Genomic DNA, 19,253 nt, shown 5'->3' on the forward strand with positions numbered 1-19,253 from the left:
ACCAACCTTATCATGAATGGATTTCCTCGAAGACTCGTCCACAAGATACTTTTCTCTGAACCCCGACAAAGACAACAAGATGATGTACGTTATATTTCTACCATCGTCATTCCATACTTAGGGACAGTTTCAAATAAGATTGCTAGACTCCTTAGACCACATAAAATAAGAGTGGCCTTTAAACCCAAAGAAACGATTAGACAATTCTTAAGATCTCCAAAAGATAGCCATCCTTTCTCCAAATATGCTGGAGTTTATAACATACCATGCTCGTGCGGGTTGAATTACATCGGCCAAACTTCAAGGAGCCTTGAAATTTGGCAAAAAGAACATATAGGTGACGTCAATAATAACAGAGAAGAAAAATCGGGTTTAGCTTTTCATTTCTCAAAAACGAACCATACCATAGAGTGGGATAGAAGCACAATTCCTTACATGGAGGAGGACTTCCGCTCCCGAATTTTTAAGGAGGCCACAACAGTTGCCTGCTGTACACAAAACCTTAACAGGAACCAAGGACTAATCTTGCCCGTGATCTGGAAGACCCTTATCAGATCCTTCAACTTGCCAGAACTGAATTATAGTGCCAACTATAGAACGTTCCTAAATAACAAGTGAGATCATCCACGTTCTATGAATGTATTGTACGTGCTCTGTTCTTTGTTTAATATAATTGGAATCGGTTGATTTTAATTTGTAACAGTTTTTTACTATTTTAGTGCCTTACATCAGTTATGTACCCTGAAGATGCCAACAGACTTAGTTGGTGAAACTAGTTGGTATAACTTAGTTGTTTATTATATACACTTGATCAATATAATCCCAATAAAAGTTTTTCCAAGCCACACAGTTTTTATTTACAAAGTGATGTCAACCACTACATTATTTGGTCCTTCCTTTTTTTTTTTATTAAATTCTCACATACAAAAAGAAGAAACACATTAATTAAGAAGTCTGCATGATAATCATCATCCTTAAAACTGTCAAAGACAATTCCACAGAAATTTTAAATACTGTCAGTAAAAGTTGCTTCTATGTTGTTAGACTCCTCCATGTACTTTGTAATGTAAGAAAAAAACATTATTAGTCCAAGTAGAAGAATTAGAAAGTGACAGAGCAGATTTATTTGCTGTGAACGAACAATGTGTGAAATGCATCAGTAATTACTCGTATACCCTGGGACCCATAATCAAGCTTTGATTGAAAGTACATGATAAAGCAAAGCAACAAAGATCAACACCCAATTCTCAAAAGATATTTAATGCACCCTTGCACTTTTCTCTTAGTTGATGATTGCTTACAAAGAATGCAAGCTTTCTCTCAAAAGTGAGTCGTAAGAACTTGGGCTTCATTGTTAGAAGATTTATCGTATCCTTAACTCTACCCTTGGGTGAAGAGTGTGTTTTAGCTAGAAACATAAACAATCACTTCTTACTGTTGAAAACCTGAACCCATTACTAAAAGCCCATGAAAAGATGATACATTGCTTGTGGATGTTAAGTGACCCTCGTGTTATAAGTGCTAGCATCCATGTATTTGTGTAACAGTTCCTATGAATTTGATATTTTTCAGTTATGTATTGATTCATAATCTAAGCTCGTTTGTTTTAAGCTATTATATGTATATTCGTCTAACCCAGAAGGCACCAGTTAATGTGGCGAAACTAGTCGGTTACTAGTTGTATCAAATTTTCGACCTATTAAAACCCAATTTTCAGTTATCTTATTTAGGACATTGTTCCTGTGAAGATGTAATGCAAATCACTGGTAAAGTCACTTTGACATCATATGTGAACATTGTATGAATGGCAAAGTAGCAAGATTGCATGAACTTTTGCAGAATATGAGCATGTAAGCATCTGGAAGAAGATATTGCATCCGTTATTGTAAAGAGAGAAGTCATTGTCAAAGCATATTTTCATTCATGTTGGCACTCTACTCCAGAGATTTACTGCAGTAGTTGCAATATAAGATTAACAAGAGCAATCAAATGTAACTCAGAACACAGTGGTAAATAAATGAAATTTTGTAATAAGAAATCTCACTAACAGGCAAATGGCTGCCACTTCCAGAGCAGTAACAAGCTTGACCATCCTGAAAAGGAGTATGTTGTCCACTAGGATAGCAACTCCTCCATGAGCAAGTCAAATGCCTTAAGATGGTGTCCTTACTGGATTTTAGATATCTCCTATGGAAAGAAACAGATTTCTGCAGGAGAATCTTTAACACCCTGGATATTTTGGCAGATTCCATGCCAGTTCTACAGTAAGAATTTTCTTATTCCTTGGGCTTATTAGATTTCAGAGAATTTGAGGACTTCTGTCAACTGATTCTCTTTGCCATGTGCAAGAATAGGTTGGATGGGCTCCTGCACAGTTGATACATTTAGGTTTCTTGACAAAGCATTATTTATTATGCACTTTGCTATCCTATCAGGCACAGGTGACAAAACCATGACAGGCAGTTTAGGCATGCCCATATTTTTGACATTTAAAGCATCTTCGTGGATTAAGGATATAGAGCTTAAGAGGATTACTGATTTGGTGGTAGCAAAAGTAAGGATGATATTCCTGCTTGGTATCAGGTGACTATCTCTATGTATAGGACTTGACAAATATGTTTGCCTATGGCAAGTAGCAGTAGACAGAGTGGACAAAAAATATTTTTAAGAAAGTAGATACACCATCACTAATATTTATAGAACTATTAACTAAAACACTATTGACAATCAAGGAAAAGAAGAAGTAGCCATAGTATTCAACACAAAATACGAGGCTAATCTTCTTGAATGGCAGTCAGTCTCAAGTAGGGTAATGTGGGCAAATATGAGAATGGGGAACTGGACAATGAGACTTATTTGTGCCTATGGTCCCACAGAAGGTTCTACTAAGGTAGAAGTGGAGGAATTTTTTGAGGCTTTAGAAAAAGCAACTGACACAATGAAAAATGAAAAGTTGGTCCTCGTTGGGGATCTAAATAGCAGAGTAGGAAATGATTGTGAGACATACAAAAATATTTTGGGAAAATTTGGAGAAAAGAGCAAAGCTAATAATAATGGCAAATATCTGTTGGATTTCTGCTCAGGACATGGACTGGTTATTACTAACACCATGTTCCAACATAAAAATGTGCACAAATTCACATGGAGAGAAGAGGCTAGGAATAAGAAAAGTCTCATTGACTATGTTATTGTTGATAGTGATGTTTTCTCCCTGGTGCAGGACACCAGAGTGTACAGAGGATTTGAAATTGGAAGTGATCACTATTTAGTCTTGAGTAGGATAAAATTGAATTTCATATTGAAAAGAAGAACATGTAAGAAAGTTTTAAAGCAAATAAAAGTTGAGCAGCTCTCAGATGTGAACTGTAGGCTAAAATACACAAAGATTATTGAAGAAAAAATGAAAGAGTTTGAGAACAGGAATCAAACCTTGGAGATTCAGTGGCAAACTCTGAAGAAAACATTGATTGATTCTACCAGAGAGGCATGTGGTGAGGTTATCTGAAGGATAAAAAAAATCAGAACTCCCTGGTGGACACAGGAAGTTAAAGAGGCAGTGAAGAAAAAGAAGAAAGCATACCAAAAGTTCCTGTCAAATAAGTCAGCTTGTGCTCTTAGAGAATATAGAGAGAAATGCAAGAATGCTAAACACTGTGTAAAACTAGCTAAACAAAAGTCATGGGAGGACTTTGGCAAGAATATAGAAAATAAATATCAAGAAGGTGGCAAAATATTCTGGAGGTTGTTGAAGAAGCTTAAGAATGGAGGAAAGAGTGCTGTAAAAGGAATTAGAGATGATAAAGGTGACATGAAAACGGGAGAAAAAGATATCCTTGAAGTATGGAGTAATTACTTTGAAAAACTGCTAAATGAAACAAGCAGTGATGACAGCACAGTGGTAAAAAACACTGACCAGGCATGCAGTCAGAAATACATATCCATACTAGAAGTAGAAAAAGTCAAAGGCAGCAGGAGTAGATGATATTCGACCAGAAATGCTGAAGTATGGTGGTATAAGTCTTACAGTGGCTGCACTGCATAGTTCAGAAAGCCTGGACAGAGGGACAAATTCCCGATGACTGGAGTAGAGCTCTCATAGTACCCATATATAAAAAGGGAAATAAAACTGCATGTGAGAATTACAGAGGTATTTCCCTACTGAGTGTTCCTGGCAAGATCTATGCAAGTATACTTGAGAAACGGTTGAGAAGAATTGTGGAAGAAAAGCTTGGTGAAGAACAAGCTGGATTCAGGCCAAATAGAGGCTGTCAGGATCAGATCTTCACTTTACGACAAAGAGTCGAGAAAGCATGGGAATATAACAAAGATCTGTATTTAAGTTTTGTCGATCTGGAAAAGGCATATGACAAGGTGCCAAGAGAGAAGCTATTCAATACGCTGCAGTTATATGGTGTCAATGGGGCATTATATCAAGCAATACTTTGTCTTTATTTGAGTTGTAAGTCAGCAGTTAGAATTGAAGGAAGTACAGGAAGATGGTTTAATGTTAAATCTGGTGTGAGACAAGGATGTACATTATCCCCTCTGTTATTCATTATCTATATGGATCACATTATGAAGGAAAGTGGTATTAAACATGATATCAAAATTGGAGATGTTAATGTCAGCTCTTTGCTTTATGCGGATGATGTTATACTTCTAAATAAATCTGCTACAAGTCTGCAAGATTCTCTGACTAAATTGAATAGCTGTTGTAATAGATATGGTATGAAGGTCAGCAATAAAAAGACAAAGACAATGAAAATAGGCAGAATCATTGAAAATGCCAACTGTGTTGTGAATGGAGAACTTGTGGAACAAGTGAAACATTTCAGCTACTTACGCACGATTTTTACTGAAGATGGTAAATTAAATATAGAAATAGACAACAGAATCAGCAAAGCTGGTATGGTAGGAAGTCAATTGAATAAATTCATATGGAATAAGAGAGAAATTGTCGGAACACTAAATTAGCTGTATACAAGATAGTGTTCAAACCAGTTTTAACTTATGGATCTGAGAGCTGGGTCAGAAGTAAAACACTTGACCAAAGACTAGAGACCGCAGATATGAGAGTCCTGAGAAAGATTACAGGCATGAACAGATGGCATCAATGGCAATATCATATTAAAAACGAGGATATTAGGAAAGAACTTGACATTGTCAACATCCAGGAATGCGTTAGCAGAGTTAATCTCAGGTGGTATGGTCACTTAAACAGAATGGGCGAGGAAAGATTAGCAAAACAAGTGTTCTCTGCCAGGTTGGCAGCAAAACGACCTAGAGGAAGGCCAAGATATAGGTGGATTGATACTGTACAAAGTGCTTTAGAAGATAGAAATACAAGATCTGATAATGTTGGAGTCTTGATAAGTAACAGACTGATTTGGAGGAAAATTGTAGATAGGAAATTAATAATGATGTAATTTTTTCATGTAGTACTATCATATCCTGTACACCCCTTGAGGGTACATGGCAGGAATTTGATGACGATGATGATGATTGATTAAAAAATGGGAGACGGGATCTGGGGAAAGCAGAGTTTTGCATCATTTGTTGATCTCTGCTCTATATATAACAGAATGCACTTCTTACCTGTCATTTCTTGATCTTCAAGCTCTGAACATATCTTTTCATTTGGAAGATCAATGAGGATCCGACTCTGATATCATAGTTGTGTTTTATAAGGTGTTACTGTAATTGGTTTTCACCCCCCCCCCATTCTCATTAATGTTGCTTACATGTTTTGATAGGAATGTAGTTTGTGTTTTGGGATATCCTATCCTATCCCAATGGCTTTAACAAGCCTTTTAAGGCCCACGACCTTCCAAGCATGCTTGAATTTCATAACCAAAATATGTGGATAAGATGGTCAGCCCTATGTCTCTATTAACAGGATATCCTGTTTATCCTTTTACACCCCTCAAATAAAAAGACATTTTTGCTCTTGACTTTTCGTCTGTGGATGGATGATAAGAAACAGTGATATATATTTCCAGGGCCTTGGTATGGCCCTGGCAAATTCGAGGATGAAGAATTCATGCTCAGTAATTTTTTTGGGTTTGATCCTGATATCCCCCTATCCAGCATGCAATAAATGTGGAATGCCAGGAATACCCCCATATGCTACATCCAGTACTTCATCCTTGAGTCTTATTCCTGGCAAAGGAGACTATTTCGCCTTTAACCTTGGCAGGACAATCCAGGACTGCTCATTATGCCAAAGTAATGCAAGACTACCAAATACCCCTTTCTTAGATGTCATTGGTTTGCCTTGCTGCATTTACCACACATAGCTACTTAAATGACAGATAAAGACTCAAGAGAAACAGAGGAAGAATGAAAAGGGCCAGGAACATTTGGCTAATGGTCTTGAAGGATTAATGATGTTGCAGTTTGTTTTTGGTCTTAAGGTTGGGAGGGAAGGTCCTCCTCAAGATGTAGTTCCCTTTACATTAAGGGTATAAAATCTGTTTTATCTGGCAGGACAGATTACATAAATTATTCTCTAGTTGACAAAGCTTTCTATACAACTTTGTGCAGACTGACTATCCAGCAGGCTGCCGGATAGTCAAAATGCTGAATTAGTGTCAAAGATATTGACTTTCAAATGACAGTTGGTGAGAGTGAAGTTAGAAATTTAAACATTTGATGAATGCTCTGAGTATGATAACAAGTAAATGAGAATTTTCTCAAATCAATCTGATCAGCAGCCCATAATCGAAGGACAGTATAATGTATCAAGCCTTCATAGATTGGCGAGAACATTTTGTGCTTAATGAAGGGCAAGAGATATTCCAAGGTGCAACATGGAATCTGCAGAAAAGTTCCTTTTATTAGAAGTATATTTGGAACTGTCCAATTAAATGCATGATTATTTGTCATACCTAATTCAGAAAAATTGGGAAAAGATTGAATTGAGGAAACTTGCTTAGTGAAGTGACATATGCAAGTATATTAGTTAAGTGAGGCCTTTTAGCTTTGTATTCTAATGAATTTGGAAGATAAAGGCAGAGTGAATGAATGAATGAACAAAAACAATAAAAAGTGCTACAAAGAAAGTTCTCATATGGCCAAGTGAAACTACAAAATTTTTAGCTGATTGCTGTGTTCAATTTGTTTTGAAAAGTATTTAATGTTATATCTCAGAATTTTATTTAATTATGAGATTGAGCTTAATAAAATCCTTTCATTCTCTAATGTGCAATTCTTAGAATGTAAATTTAATTATTTATGTATTGAAGTTAAATTAATTTACTACTTTTAATTCTATAGAGAATATGAAGTCAATCTCTTTAGAGAGAGAATTGTATCTATATGTTTACAGTAAATATTTTAATTTTTTATATATAATTGAGCTTCATTCTTTAGAATGCACATGTTGATCCTTGAAGTCAATGCACCATCACTGATATAAATCTGAAATGTTCTAGCCAACTAAACTAAAAATATATGTAGTTACATTGCTTTCTATACTCCACAACTGACTTTAATATATAGGTTGGATCATGAACAAATGAATTTCTTTCTATTATACTATATCCTCAAGATATTCATCAATATCTGGGAAACCTTAGTTAATATGTGTAGGTCTTTACTCAGCAACAGCTTGAAATGGTGTAAATGGAAAGGGTCAGAAAGGTGCCTTGCTCTAAAGGTATACCTAATTTAGCATAGATGACAGAATTTCACATGCCAATTAATATCATAAATTAAAGATGCCAAGAATTTATATTCTTGGTTTCATCCTTTATCCAAGTGTAAGTCTATCTCTAATCCAGAGTATTTTAGTAATAAGGTGTGACACCTTTTGGCTGCTTGTATTTGGAAATATGACTTTTGCATTACTTCAACCTTAGTATTACCTCTGGGTCTGACACCCACTGATGCATTGCACATATCCTTACGGACATGCGCATGGCATTATGGGATAGTAAGCCAATTGATGTGAATCATTAGCTTCTATATACAAGTAGCTCAGTCGTGAAGTGGCTTCACGTGCAAACTTTGTTTGTTTACACTTGGATAAAGAATTAAACCAAGAATATAATTTCTTGGCATCTTTAATTTATAATATAACCAAGTGAAAAAAAAAAAAAAAAACTTTCAACAACAATTAATCATACCTTTCCCCAAATATCCATTCTTAATTTGACCAGCTAGTTCAGAATTATGGAAAGTATAAAGAATCAAGATTTCGTGATAATTGGAGCTAAAATTCTCACTATTATTTCAGCCTCATCTAAATAGAGTATTTGAAGGAAAGAAAATTCCTTAGGAATAGATTCACTCCTCTGAACTCTTTCATATACATTTTTCAAAATGGGATCTTCTTTCTGAGCTTCAACTGTAAGAGTTTTGACTGGAAAAAGTCAAAATTAATCTTATTCGATTCACTGATATTGCTAATTTGAAAATACTCATAAAAACAACTGGCCTGTTGTTTCATTTAATAACAATCTTTGAAATTAATTACTCCAAACATCTAGGATATCCTTTTCAAACAATTTGCATCTAACCTTTATCGTTCTATGTGTCATTTTTAAGCTTTAGTAAGCTCCAGAATTTTTTGTTGCTTTTTTCTTTTCCATGACTGCCTCTTACTTCCTGAGTCCACCATGCTATTCTGTTGGTTGTTCGCCACATGCCTGGTTGGCTGAATCACTATATTCTTCAGTGTGACAATTTTTGTCGAGTCTTGTTTCTAAACTTTTTTTCCTTGAAAATATTTATGATTAATTTACATTACAAAATACTATGAATGACATCATTGGTAGTATTTTTCTTACTTTAATCATGAATTAGTTTGGCAAGTCTTGTTACATGTATAGTAATACCCCAATTAATGCTCAGGATGCATTCTGAGAAGACAAAGCGCTGAACAAAACATTGTTAAATGGGGTCATTTTAACACACAGTAAATAGGGAAAGGGGAACACAGGACCAAGAATAAACAAGTTTTACTTTAATTTTAAGTTATTTTTATATTAACTTGCAAAATATACATAGCACATATACATGCATACACAGAAATACAAAGTTTATTTTTGTGCTGTCAAAAGATTCTGGCTCTTCTGAAATTCGATTTTTTTTTTTTTTTTTTTTTTTAGTGATGAAGCATCTAGTGTAGTTTTCTTTTTCTCTCATTAAGCAATTGCCGGTAGCGATCGCATCCAAAATGCCTCATCTTGCTTTTGTACTTCTTTCAAAATCTGGATCATTCACCACAAATTGCATTATTTAAAAAACATTATTCACATAAATATTTACGCAGCACTCCAAATCATATTGATAACGTGGACACTGTTTCACTGCCAATCAACAACTACACGATGTACGGTGAAAACAGATGCATGGGACAAACATAGATTTAGGGGAATTACAGCGCTATGACGAATCGTCACCTCTTGCTGATTGGTTAAGGAATAATCGTATTATATACGAATCAAGGGAAATACAGTGATAAACTGAATCAGCGTAAATTTAGCACTTTTTCAGGCTCTGAGTAAAACAGTTTATATCGAATCATGAAATATTTAGCGCTTGGGGGGGGGAAACCTCATTATACCAAATCAGCATTAATCAGGATCTTACTGTACATCATTTAAAAAAAGCACTGATGCATACAAGAGCAACAGCAGTCAAAGCTTCCTATTTCAGAGAGTTTAAAGTTTAATATAGCATATGGTCTGTGTATTCATTGCCCTGTATTATGCACTTGTTAGAAGACTATTTCTAAAAACAAGAATAGATGTGGTAGAAATGTGAGTCTTGTCAAAAGTGGGTGAATAAAGTGATAAATGTTAATGATACAAGACATTTATAGAAAATGGAGTGAAAGAATTGATTGAAGGTAATTAGGGTAACAAGGTGGCAGTGAAAAGAGAAATGATTATTAGAATCCTTCACTGATGCACATTCTCGAGCTCTCGTTTTGTGAGCTCAAGAAACACATTTGGGAGCAAAAGGAAAGAATGGGGAGAGTGTGAAGGAGAAAGTATTTTATGGATGTGATGAAAGCATGTTTTCCAGATTCAAAGATCAAGGTTGCAGAAAGAAGTAAGAGTTGATTTGAGAGGCAAGAATTGATGGAAGAAGCAAAAAAGAGGAGTGAGAAAATAAAGATGTGGAGGAGGAATGGTGTGCAGCTTATAGACGTGTATAGTGAATTTATGGACAAAAGCATTTGTATTATGATTGACATATTGCATTTGAATGCTTTGGAGAAAGTGTGTTGTTCAGTGAAAAGTAAGATGTGTAAAATCAGGGAAAACTAGTAGTATTCTGGTATGCAGTAAAGTTTGCATCTAGCCACCCCTGGGACAAATGAGTATGAGTGAAAAAATGATCTTGAAATGACAAGTACAGTTTTCCATATTTTGAATCTGAATGGATTGGTAACTGCGTTACACAGGGGTAATTATGGACCCAAGGGGATAATGTGACAGGTAATAGCATCAGAAGGTATATCCATAACCAAGGTAGTCACTCAGCCTCTAATCACAGAAAGTAACCAGGCAATCATGTTCTGGGAGGTTGCTAAATTGGACTTCTTAGTCAAGAAAGGGTATATGTGGAACTGTGAAGCTAGTGATTATAACAAACTTATGGGGCAGCTTGGAGCAGTGCCATGGCATAAGAGGCTACAAAGGAAGAATGTTAATAGTGCCTGGGCTAATGGTCATGGATTGTTTGAGAGAAGCAGTATCAGACTGCATATCCTGAGTCAGGAGGATAAACAAAGGGAGAGTTAAATGAATGGGTAAGCAATTTTTTTTTTTTTCCCTTTCTCCTCATTATAACAAGTAAAAGGAAAAATCATTATGAAAATTACTTTAATCATTGTCACTGGTAGTAGAATGAGAGAAGAAATAGTTGACTTTATTTAATTACCATTTCTGTATATGGCAGTGGTGAGAATTGAGATAGATGAACAAGAGATTATCATGTTAAAAATATCAATGTGAATAGAACAGTGAGATTGAATGGCATGTTGTCCCATCTGTTAAAAGATTGTGCAAGAGACCAACAGTGCCTCTGACCAACTTGTTTAATTTAAGTCTCAGTTCTGGCAAGATTTGAAGGGAGTGGAAAGAGGACAAGATAGTTCTATTACATAAAGTTTCCCAGTTAGAAAAAGCTTAGGCATTGATAATTGTTCATCTTATATTTTTGCAGTTGGCATATTAACCACAACTACATCATGATCACATTGTTGTTTTGTGAACTCATCAGTAATTTTAATGGAAGAGGCTGTCAATGGCAGAGTTAAAGTCATAACTCTGCCACTATACCTAGGCTAGTACCAGAATTGGAAATAGTGAGATATGACTTACCTCCTATATCAGACAGTAACATTTGTTTGAATGTAGCAAACATTGACAGCTAATCCAAGCCTCTCAAAAGGAATATTCCACAATGAACTACATCCTTTAAGCTAATCTGGTGTAGAATGCTTATTATCATTCACGTTTAAGGAAAAAACAATGTCTAAATTTCCATCTATACTACAATCGTTCCAGATGCCCTGGATAAAGATCACCAGATCCAATTGGGAAAAAACCTCCTCCTATAAACAAATTTAAACCAGAAAGACTATTTCTAAAATCTGCTGCCATTACAACATTCACTAAACTTAAGTTCAGCTGCATTCCATTGCCAAAAATATGGAGACCGTCAATGAGATCTTCAGCAAGTGTCCATCACCACGCCCATAGAAGACACCAGTTAGGATGGTAGGAGTCTGTGTTTGCCTTTCCTAGTGTGCCAGCATGCACAACATATTTCTTTCTGGTTTGATGACCAAGGCAAAATATTGGCTTATCAATCTAATTAGCTAAATAAATTTAGTTGATTATTAGCCTTAGACACTGTTTTTCCACTAAAGAAAATGAGTGACTTAAAGCTATACACATACAGAATTACTGATCAAGATCCTATAAACTAAAGATGGTTTCATCCTTTATCCAAGTTTAAGCAAAGTTTGCCCATGAAGTCACTGACCATATGACTTCTGCATTACTTTAACCTTCGTATCACTTCAGGGTCTGACTCCCACTAATGAAACCAGTTTGGATAATGGCCCTTCTCATAATGCATAATATTATACATGTATGTAAGGATATGTGTAGTGCATTATGGAATACTAAGTCAATTGATGTGAAATTATTAGCTTCTATGCACAAGTCGTCAAGTGACTTCACCTGCAAAGTTTGTTTGCTTACACTTAGATAAAGGATGAACCCAAGAATATAATTTCTTGGCATCTTTAATTTATAATATAACCAAATGAAAAAAAGCTTTCAAGATCCTACTACTACAGAGAAGAATAACATTCCCAAATTATTAAAGAAAGTTTACAAGCTCAAGCCATTTCCCGTAAAGCCACCCAGAATATATGGATAACTAAAAATTCACCAGTCTGATGTTTCCTCCCTCCTCCAATGCTCAACTGTGGATAATATAGATAGTCCTACACCCAGATTTGCTAAAAAGTTGGCAAAATAACTTGTCCCTCCATCACTTCCTCCTTTGTAAAAAAAATTCTGTTCACTATAAAAAATATCTTAAAAGGTTCAAACATAATTAGATTAACTTCAAATTAATACTCTTAAACTTCTTTTTATTCAGCACTAACTGGCACCAAATTACAATTTTAGTTTTTTATGTTTTCTGTTACTGTTCTCACAAGTTATTATTTGTTGCAGTTTGGGCTTTGAAGTGATGGTTGTAAATAATTAAATATCTTATTTTCTGTGGATTGTGAATTAACCACAAAAATCTAAGATTCACTTTGCTGGCATGATTGGCTGAGTGGTCACTTCTGCTCTCCAACTAAGTGTGATTGGCCTTAGGTGGGAGATAAACTTCATCACCCACTGTAAGACCATCACCCTGCTTACTTGGAGGCCTTAACTAGCATGAAAGAAAAAGTTCCATGTTTGTCTCTAGAGCAGGGTTTCTAGGCTATGCAAAAAATAAATGTTGAAATTAATAAAAATATAAAGTCTCTACACCCATTGTGCTATAGTTTTACAAAACACCTTTTGTGGGTTGGAGTCGCATAATAAACGCACACACATACAGTATATGGTGTTATACAGGATAGCCCTGAAGTAATAAGGTAGTTATAAAAATCCACATTAAGGGGGGTGGGGATTATTTTCAGAACATAATGTGTGCCATGTTTGTACAAAATGTAATATTTAGATACACAATAACCTTATATATCAAAATGGAAGTGTAGTGACTTGTTCTGGCAACTTTCCTACTGTTGGGCTACTGTAAGCCATGTGTGTGGTCTGTATGAAAGAAAAAGCTTACACAATGCTTACAGTGCCAAAATTATGAAAAACACATTTAAAATAATTTTTAAATACGTATAATTTTATCTGCTTCCACTTCCTGGAGGAAGTGGATGCTGCTTTTGACAGGGTGCAGACATGGAATCAGTCCTGCTAATGGGCGACTTCAATGCACATGTTGAAACAGATGACCAGACATGGAGAGGTGTGGTTGGGAAAAATGGTGCCCCTGACCTTAACACGAATAATAGTTAATGGGTTGAAATTATTGGACTTCTGCTGTACTAACAGCTTGTCCATAATGAATACCTTCTTCCAACACCGAGAAGTCCATAAGTATACCTGGTACTGGGATACATTAGAACAAAGGTCTCTGCTTGACTTCTTTATAGTCTCAGCAGACCTATTTTCTTTAGTGTTGGGCATTCGTGTGAGAAGAGGGGCAGAACTGTCAACTGACCACCACCTTGTTGTGTGCACTCTATGGCTTCAGAAACCAGATGCTACCATCAACGCTGGTAGGCCTAAGCAGCTATACTGCGCGAAATGGGAGACATTGGAAAATGAGACTGTGAGGAAGAATTTTGCAGATGACATTTCCTCCAGGTTCAGAGAGATTCCCAAGCATACTGCAAATGTCGAGGAGGAGCGGAAGCTGTTCAGAACAGCTGTCACTGCCTCTGCACTCTCATGCCATGGCAGAAAGAGGCTCGGCGTGGCAACGGGCAGTGAGAAAAGGACACCTTGGTGGAACCAAGAAGTCGAAAAAACTGTCCGGACAAAAAAGGAGTCCTATCTAACATGGCTTAGGGTCAGGTTATCTGAGATGCATTTGCGATATGCTGAGGTACGAAAAGCTGCTGCTGAGGCAGTAAAGACAGCAAAGCAGAAGGCTTGGGAATCCTTTGGAGAAAGATTAGACTCATCCTCTGCAAATAAAGTATTCTGGCAGACCATCTGCCGCCTTCGAGGGAGAAAATTGTGCACAGCAAGGGCAATTAAGGCCTCTGATGGTGCACTTTTGACAACCGAGAAGGATGTCCTCCACAGATGGAGGGAATACTTTGAGAGCCTTCTTAACCCGGGTGGCCCAGCAGTTGTGGATATCCAAAAGGTGCAGATCGAGGTAATGACTAGTCTCACAGCAGAAGAGGTCCATTTAACAATAAAATCTCTAAAATTGGGCAAGGCTGCTGGGGATGATGAAAATCGGCACGAAATGCTAAAAGCCTTAAATCGAGACTGTGTTCTCTGGCTGATTCGAGCGTGTCAGGCTGTTTGGATATCTGGGCGAGCACCAAAGCAGTGGCAGACAAGCATAATAATACCAGTCTTCAAGAAGGGAAACCAGAAGGATTGCAGTAACTATCGTGGCATCTCTCTGCTCAGCTTGCCTGGGAAAGTGTATGCTAAATGCTTGGAAAGACGGTGCAGGAGCATAGTTGAGTCAAAGTTCCAGGAAGAACAATGTGGCTTTTGTCCTGGTAGAAGCACAACTGACCAAATCTTCACTTTAAGGCAAGTCTTTGAGAAATCTTGGGAACATGCCAAGAATGTCTACACATGTTTTGTGGACTTGGAGTAGGCATATGACTGTTTTCCTCGAGATAAGCTTTGGCAAGTAGTACAGGAGTATGGAGTGGATGGCCAACTATTAGCTGCGATCAAGTCCCTGTATGAATGCCCAGAGTTTTGTGTCATGGTAAACAGCACAAAGTCTGAACCTTTCACAGTTTCCATTGGCCTCCACCAAAGGTGTGTTTTGTCACCCCTCCTTTTCATAATATTTATGGACTGGATTGATAGGCACAGCCGAGGCAGTGAGTGTGTCAGAATTGGGAGATGTAGCATTGGACATCTGCTTTTTGCAGATGACCTAGTTCTGCTTAGCTCTTCCACAGATGTCCTCCAGCAGATCCTGGATAGGTTTGTAGCTGTTTGTGCAGACGCCGAAATGAAGATTAGTGTGGCCAAAACTGAAACATTTGTGGTCTCAAGACAACCATCCCAGTGCACTCTACATGTAAGTGGAGTCCCAATGAGGAAGGTGGAGAAGTTTAAATACCTTGGGTCCATATTCACGAATGATGGAAAATGGGACATAGAGCTAGATACTCGAATTGGCTTAGCAAGCTCAATATTGCGGGAGTTAAGCCAGAAGGCAAAGCTGACCGTCTTCAATACACTCTATGTCCCCATCCTCACCTATGGTCATGAGAGTTGGGTAATGACCGAAAGAATGCAGACACGAATCCAAGCGGCTGAAATGAGGATCCTTCGAGGGGTTGCGGGCTGACAAGACTCGACAGAGTCAGAAGCTCTGCAATTCGGGAAACCCTCAATATTCAACTGCTGCTTCTCCGTATTGAGAGATCACAGTTACATTGGTATGGGCACCTGGTCAGAATGCCACAAGAGAGGCTCTCTTAGCAGACCCTCTTTTCCAAGCCAGAGGGTGGGTGGCCACATGGAAGGCCAAGGACTTGCTGGATAGACAAGTTTGGGAACCCCACCAGAACACCTGAGTTTGGTGGCAGAGGATCGTGACCATTGGAAGTTCCACTTGCAGCTGTTGCCCCCACAACCCAATTAGGAAAGGTGGGCCTTGAAGATGTATGTATAATTTTAGTTTATTATAAATATAATAAACTGTAAATTAATATCTAAGTACAGGTAACCCTCGTATAACGAGGTACTTATACAATACAGTCTACAAATTGTAGTATTCCTTGTTCAACGCAGTTTACAATTTCTAGTAACCCTTTATTTTTTTTTTCATATTTTTCACCGCTGGACTTAAAAATCAAATTTTATCTTCGTTAAATTTGTGTCTTCCCGTATCACTCAAGTAGTTATAAGTATCGAATTTAGTTTTATTGTATCACTGAATAAGATTCTGTACAGAGGCTTTTGCAGTCTGTGCAATTAGAGCAGATGGAATAAAAATGGCACTAACTAATAAATCACATGTCCCCTCTCACAGAAACTATGCTGTATAGACTTAAGCAAAACCATGTATTGCACCGAAGCACAGTATCTAACTAAAAACTATTGTCCAATTTTTCAATTATGAAATAAGTTTGTTTTATTCCATTTGAAATTCTCGATGTCATTATGACAGATCACAAAGGCTAACTTAAAATAAAAGACTACCAAGAATTGAAACATGCCATATAATGAATGTGTGAGTTCGCCTGCCAAGAAGAAAATTCATCCAAGGGTTGAAACGTTTGTATGAGTTGAGCCAGTCAGTAATGAGAAGTTTCATCAGAATGATAAATGACACCCTGTTGTGAATGTGTTAAAACTAATAGTGAATGTTGTTATGACAGTTTTAGATGTTATGGAATTTGATTGAAGAGAATTAGCATTTCAACTCAACACTTGTTGGTTGCTTTTGTCTTTGGGTCGCGTGATCTTTTGTTAATACCGCACCAATCATATGCACGTCTTTATAGCTGCTGTCTTGTGTAAAACAAATTTCAGCTTGTACGTATTGTAACAATTAAAAAAAAACTTGAATAATTTATAAGCATATAAAGGGATATCACTGTGAATCGCTGACATGCCAGCAAAATTCTCAGACGTGTCACCTCTGGCACGAGTGCCATAAGTTCGCCATCTAGGGTTTACTGTATAAAGTGTTTATTGTTGAAAATTGTCTTTGTTTTTTTGCCAGGAAAGTGCATTTAAAATCATAAGTGTGTTATTCTCAAACTGAGCAGTTTATTTTCTGGTGAGTTACATACATATGTAATGCTTTATTTTATGTAAAAGTTTATTTTTATTGTAATGGCCACTAAAACTGTAATGAAAGGGAAAAAACCAACATTGAAGAAGTAATTCATTTCTCTCGAAGAAAAAATTAAAACCTTGGATTGGTTGAAAATTGGAGAAAAACCAGGAGTTGTTGCAAGGACTCTGAATTTAAATGAATCATCAATTTGAACAATCAAACAAAATGAACAAAATCCGAGAAAGTGTTATTGCTGGGTCAACGGTAAGTGCAAAGCGCATTGCTCGTGTTTGCGATATTCTAATAGAAAAAATGGAGAAATCTCTAATGGTTTGGACAGAAGATTGCACTCAAAAGAAAATTCCTTTGGATGGACACCTTATTAAGCAAAAAGCTCTGAAAGTTTATAAACATTTAAAAGAACTCAATCAAGATTCTTCAGAAGAAATCTCTTAGCATGGATTTTGTCCCAGTAAGGGTTGGTTCGTAAACTTTAAAAAGTGGTTTTCTTTGTATAATCTTAAAATCCAGGGAGAATCAGCAGATGTTGAAGCTGCCCAGAAATACCTAGCTGAACTTTTAAAAACCACTAAAGAAGGTGGTTACAGTGCAGACCAATCTGGGTTATACTGGAAAAAAATGCCAAAACGCACCTATATTTCGAAAAATGAAAGATCAGCTCCTGGATTCAAAGTTTCCAAAGATAGAATTACTCCACCTGATGCATTACTACTGTTTTGTAGTAATGCATCAGGTGATTACATGACAAAACCAATGTTTATTAACCGATCAGCAAATCCTCATGCGATGAAACGTCTCGACAAGTCCACCCTACCTATTTATTGGCAGGCCAACAACAAAAAAAAAGGCATGGGTTACAGTTAGCATGTTTGAAAATTGGTTTTCCTAGTGTTTTGTACCCAATGTAGAAAGTTACACAAAGAAAAAGAATATGGACTTCAAAATTCTAACAATTTTAGATAACACATAGGGCCACCCAACAAATTTAAAATAACTTTTTTGCCGCCTAATACTACTTCACTTATTCAACCACTCGACCAAGGAATAATATCAACATTTAAGTCATATTATATTCAGCGAACATTTCAATTAATTTTGGAAAAAATGGAATCTAATCCAAACATGAACTGCCTCAAGCGTGGAAAGAGTTTTCAATATTGAATTGTGTAAAAATTATTTCTCTGCCCATTAGGAATTACAACCCTCTATGCTGAATGCTTGCTGGAAACAAATATGGCCTGAATCTGTTCTGGAACAAAATTTTGTACCGCCAGTGGATGCCGAGCTACGTCGTATAATAAACGTCGCACACATTTTTGGTGGAGAGGGCTTTTGCGATATGGTTGAATACAAAATTAGTGAATTAATTGATGGAGAAACAGATTTAAATGAGGAGGAACTGGTACAATTAATAGATGCCGTCGAACCAAATGGCAGGGAAAGTTCTGCCGAAGATTCTGATTGTGATAAATCCGTTAAAGAATTCAGTTCACGAGATAATTGGATATTTGTTTAGCGCCATATTACGAACTTAATAAAAATTGCAGCATAGTGGAAAGCAAAGTCTTATTACTGATTTCTTGATGACTAAACCAGCTGAAGTAGGCAATGAGAATTATACAAATGATGTCCAAGAGATTTCAAGTGGTGATGACCTCCGGCCACTTAAAGAACATCTATGAAATGTTATTTCTGAAGACAGTGATGATGATTAAAATATGCAATTTATTTTATTGTGTCTAAAACATTTATGCATTATGTGCAATGTAATTTTTATAATTTTATACTATGTATTTGTCTCATAGTTTGTTTTCTTGAATTACCTGAATTAAATAAAAATATTGTCATTGTTGTTTATATAGTTTAAAAAAAAAAAAAAAACGATTTCGGAACCTAACCCTACTTTTTCTATGTGATCTAAGTCTCGTATAATGCAATTTATATAACGCGGCATTTCTATTGAACCTAACATCTGCGTTATACTAGGGTTACCTGTATATTAGTATACTTTTAAATGAGAAAAGCCACACTAAAAATTAAATCCAGACTAGAATTATAATGCAATGTATAGTATCAGTACTCTTGTATACTGAAACAAGTCTCTTACCTCCAGCCTTACACTCCATGGTACACTGTCTTACAACAATTCCTTCATTTACATATTTCTGAAAAATAAAATAGAAATCGAGTAA

General features: G+C 36.4%; 1 protein-coding gene across 1 annotated transcript in view; it reads right to left on the minus strand.

Annotated features, from left to right (window-relative positions):
- Nucleotides 1-19,253, minus strand: part of LOC150106311 (uncharacterized) — a 114,190-nt gene that overhangs the window by 3,532 nt on the left and 91,405 nt on the right. Inside the window, exon 3 of the mRNA XM_090392974.1 lies at nt 19,169-19,226. Within this exon, the coding sequence (XP_090249100.1) occupies nt 19,169-19,226 (58 nt within the window). The remainder of the gene's footprint in view (nt 1-19,168; nt 19,227-19,253) is intronic.

The sequence above is a fragment of the Typopeltis vanoorti genome, chromosome 5, assembly GCF_054136105.1.
Source record: "Typopeltis vanoorti isolate ZY-2024b chromosome 5, IOZ_Tvanoo_1.0, whole genome shotgun sequence".
Classification (NCBI taxonomy): Eukaryota; Metazoa; Arthropoda; class Arachnida; order Uropygi; family Thelyphonidae; genus Typopeltis; species Typopeltis vanoorti.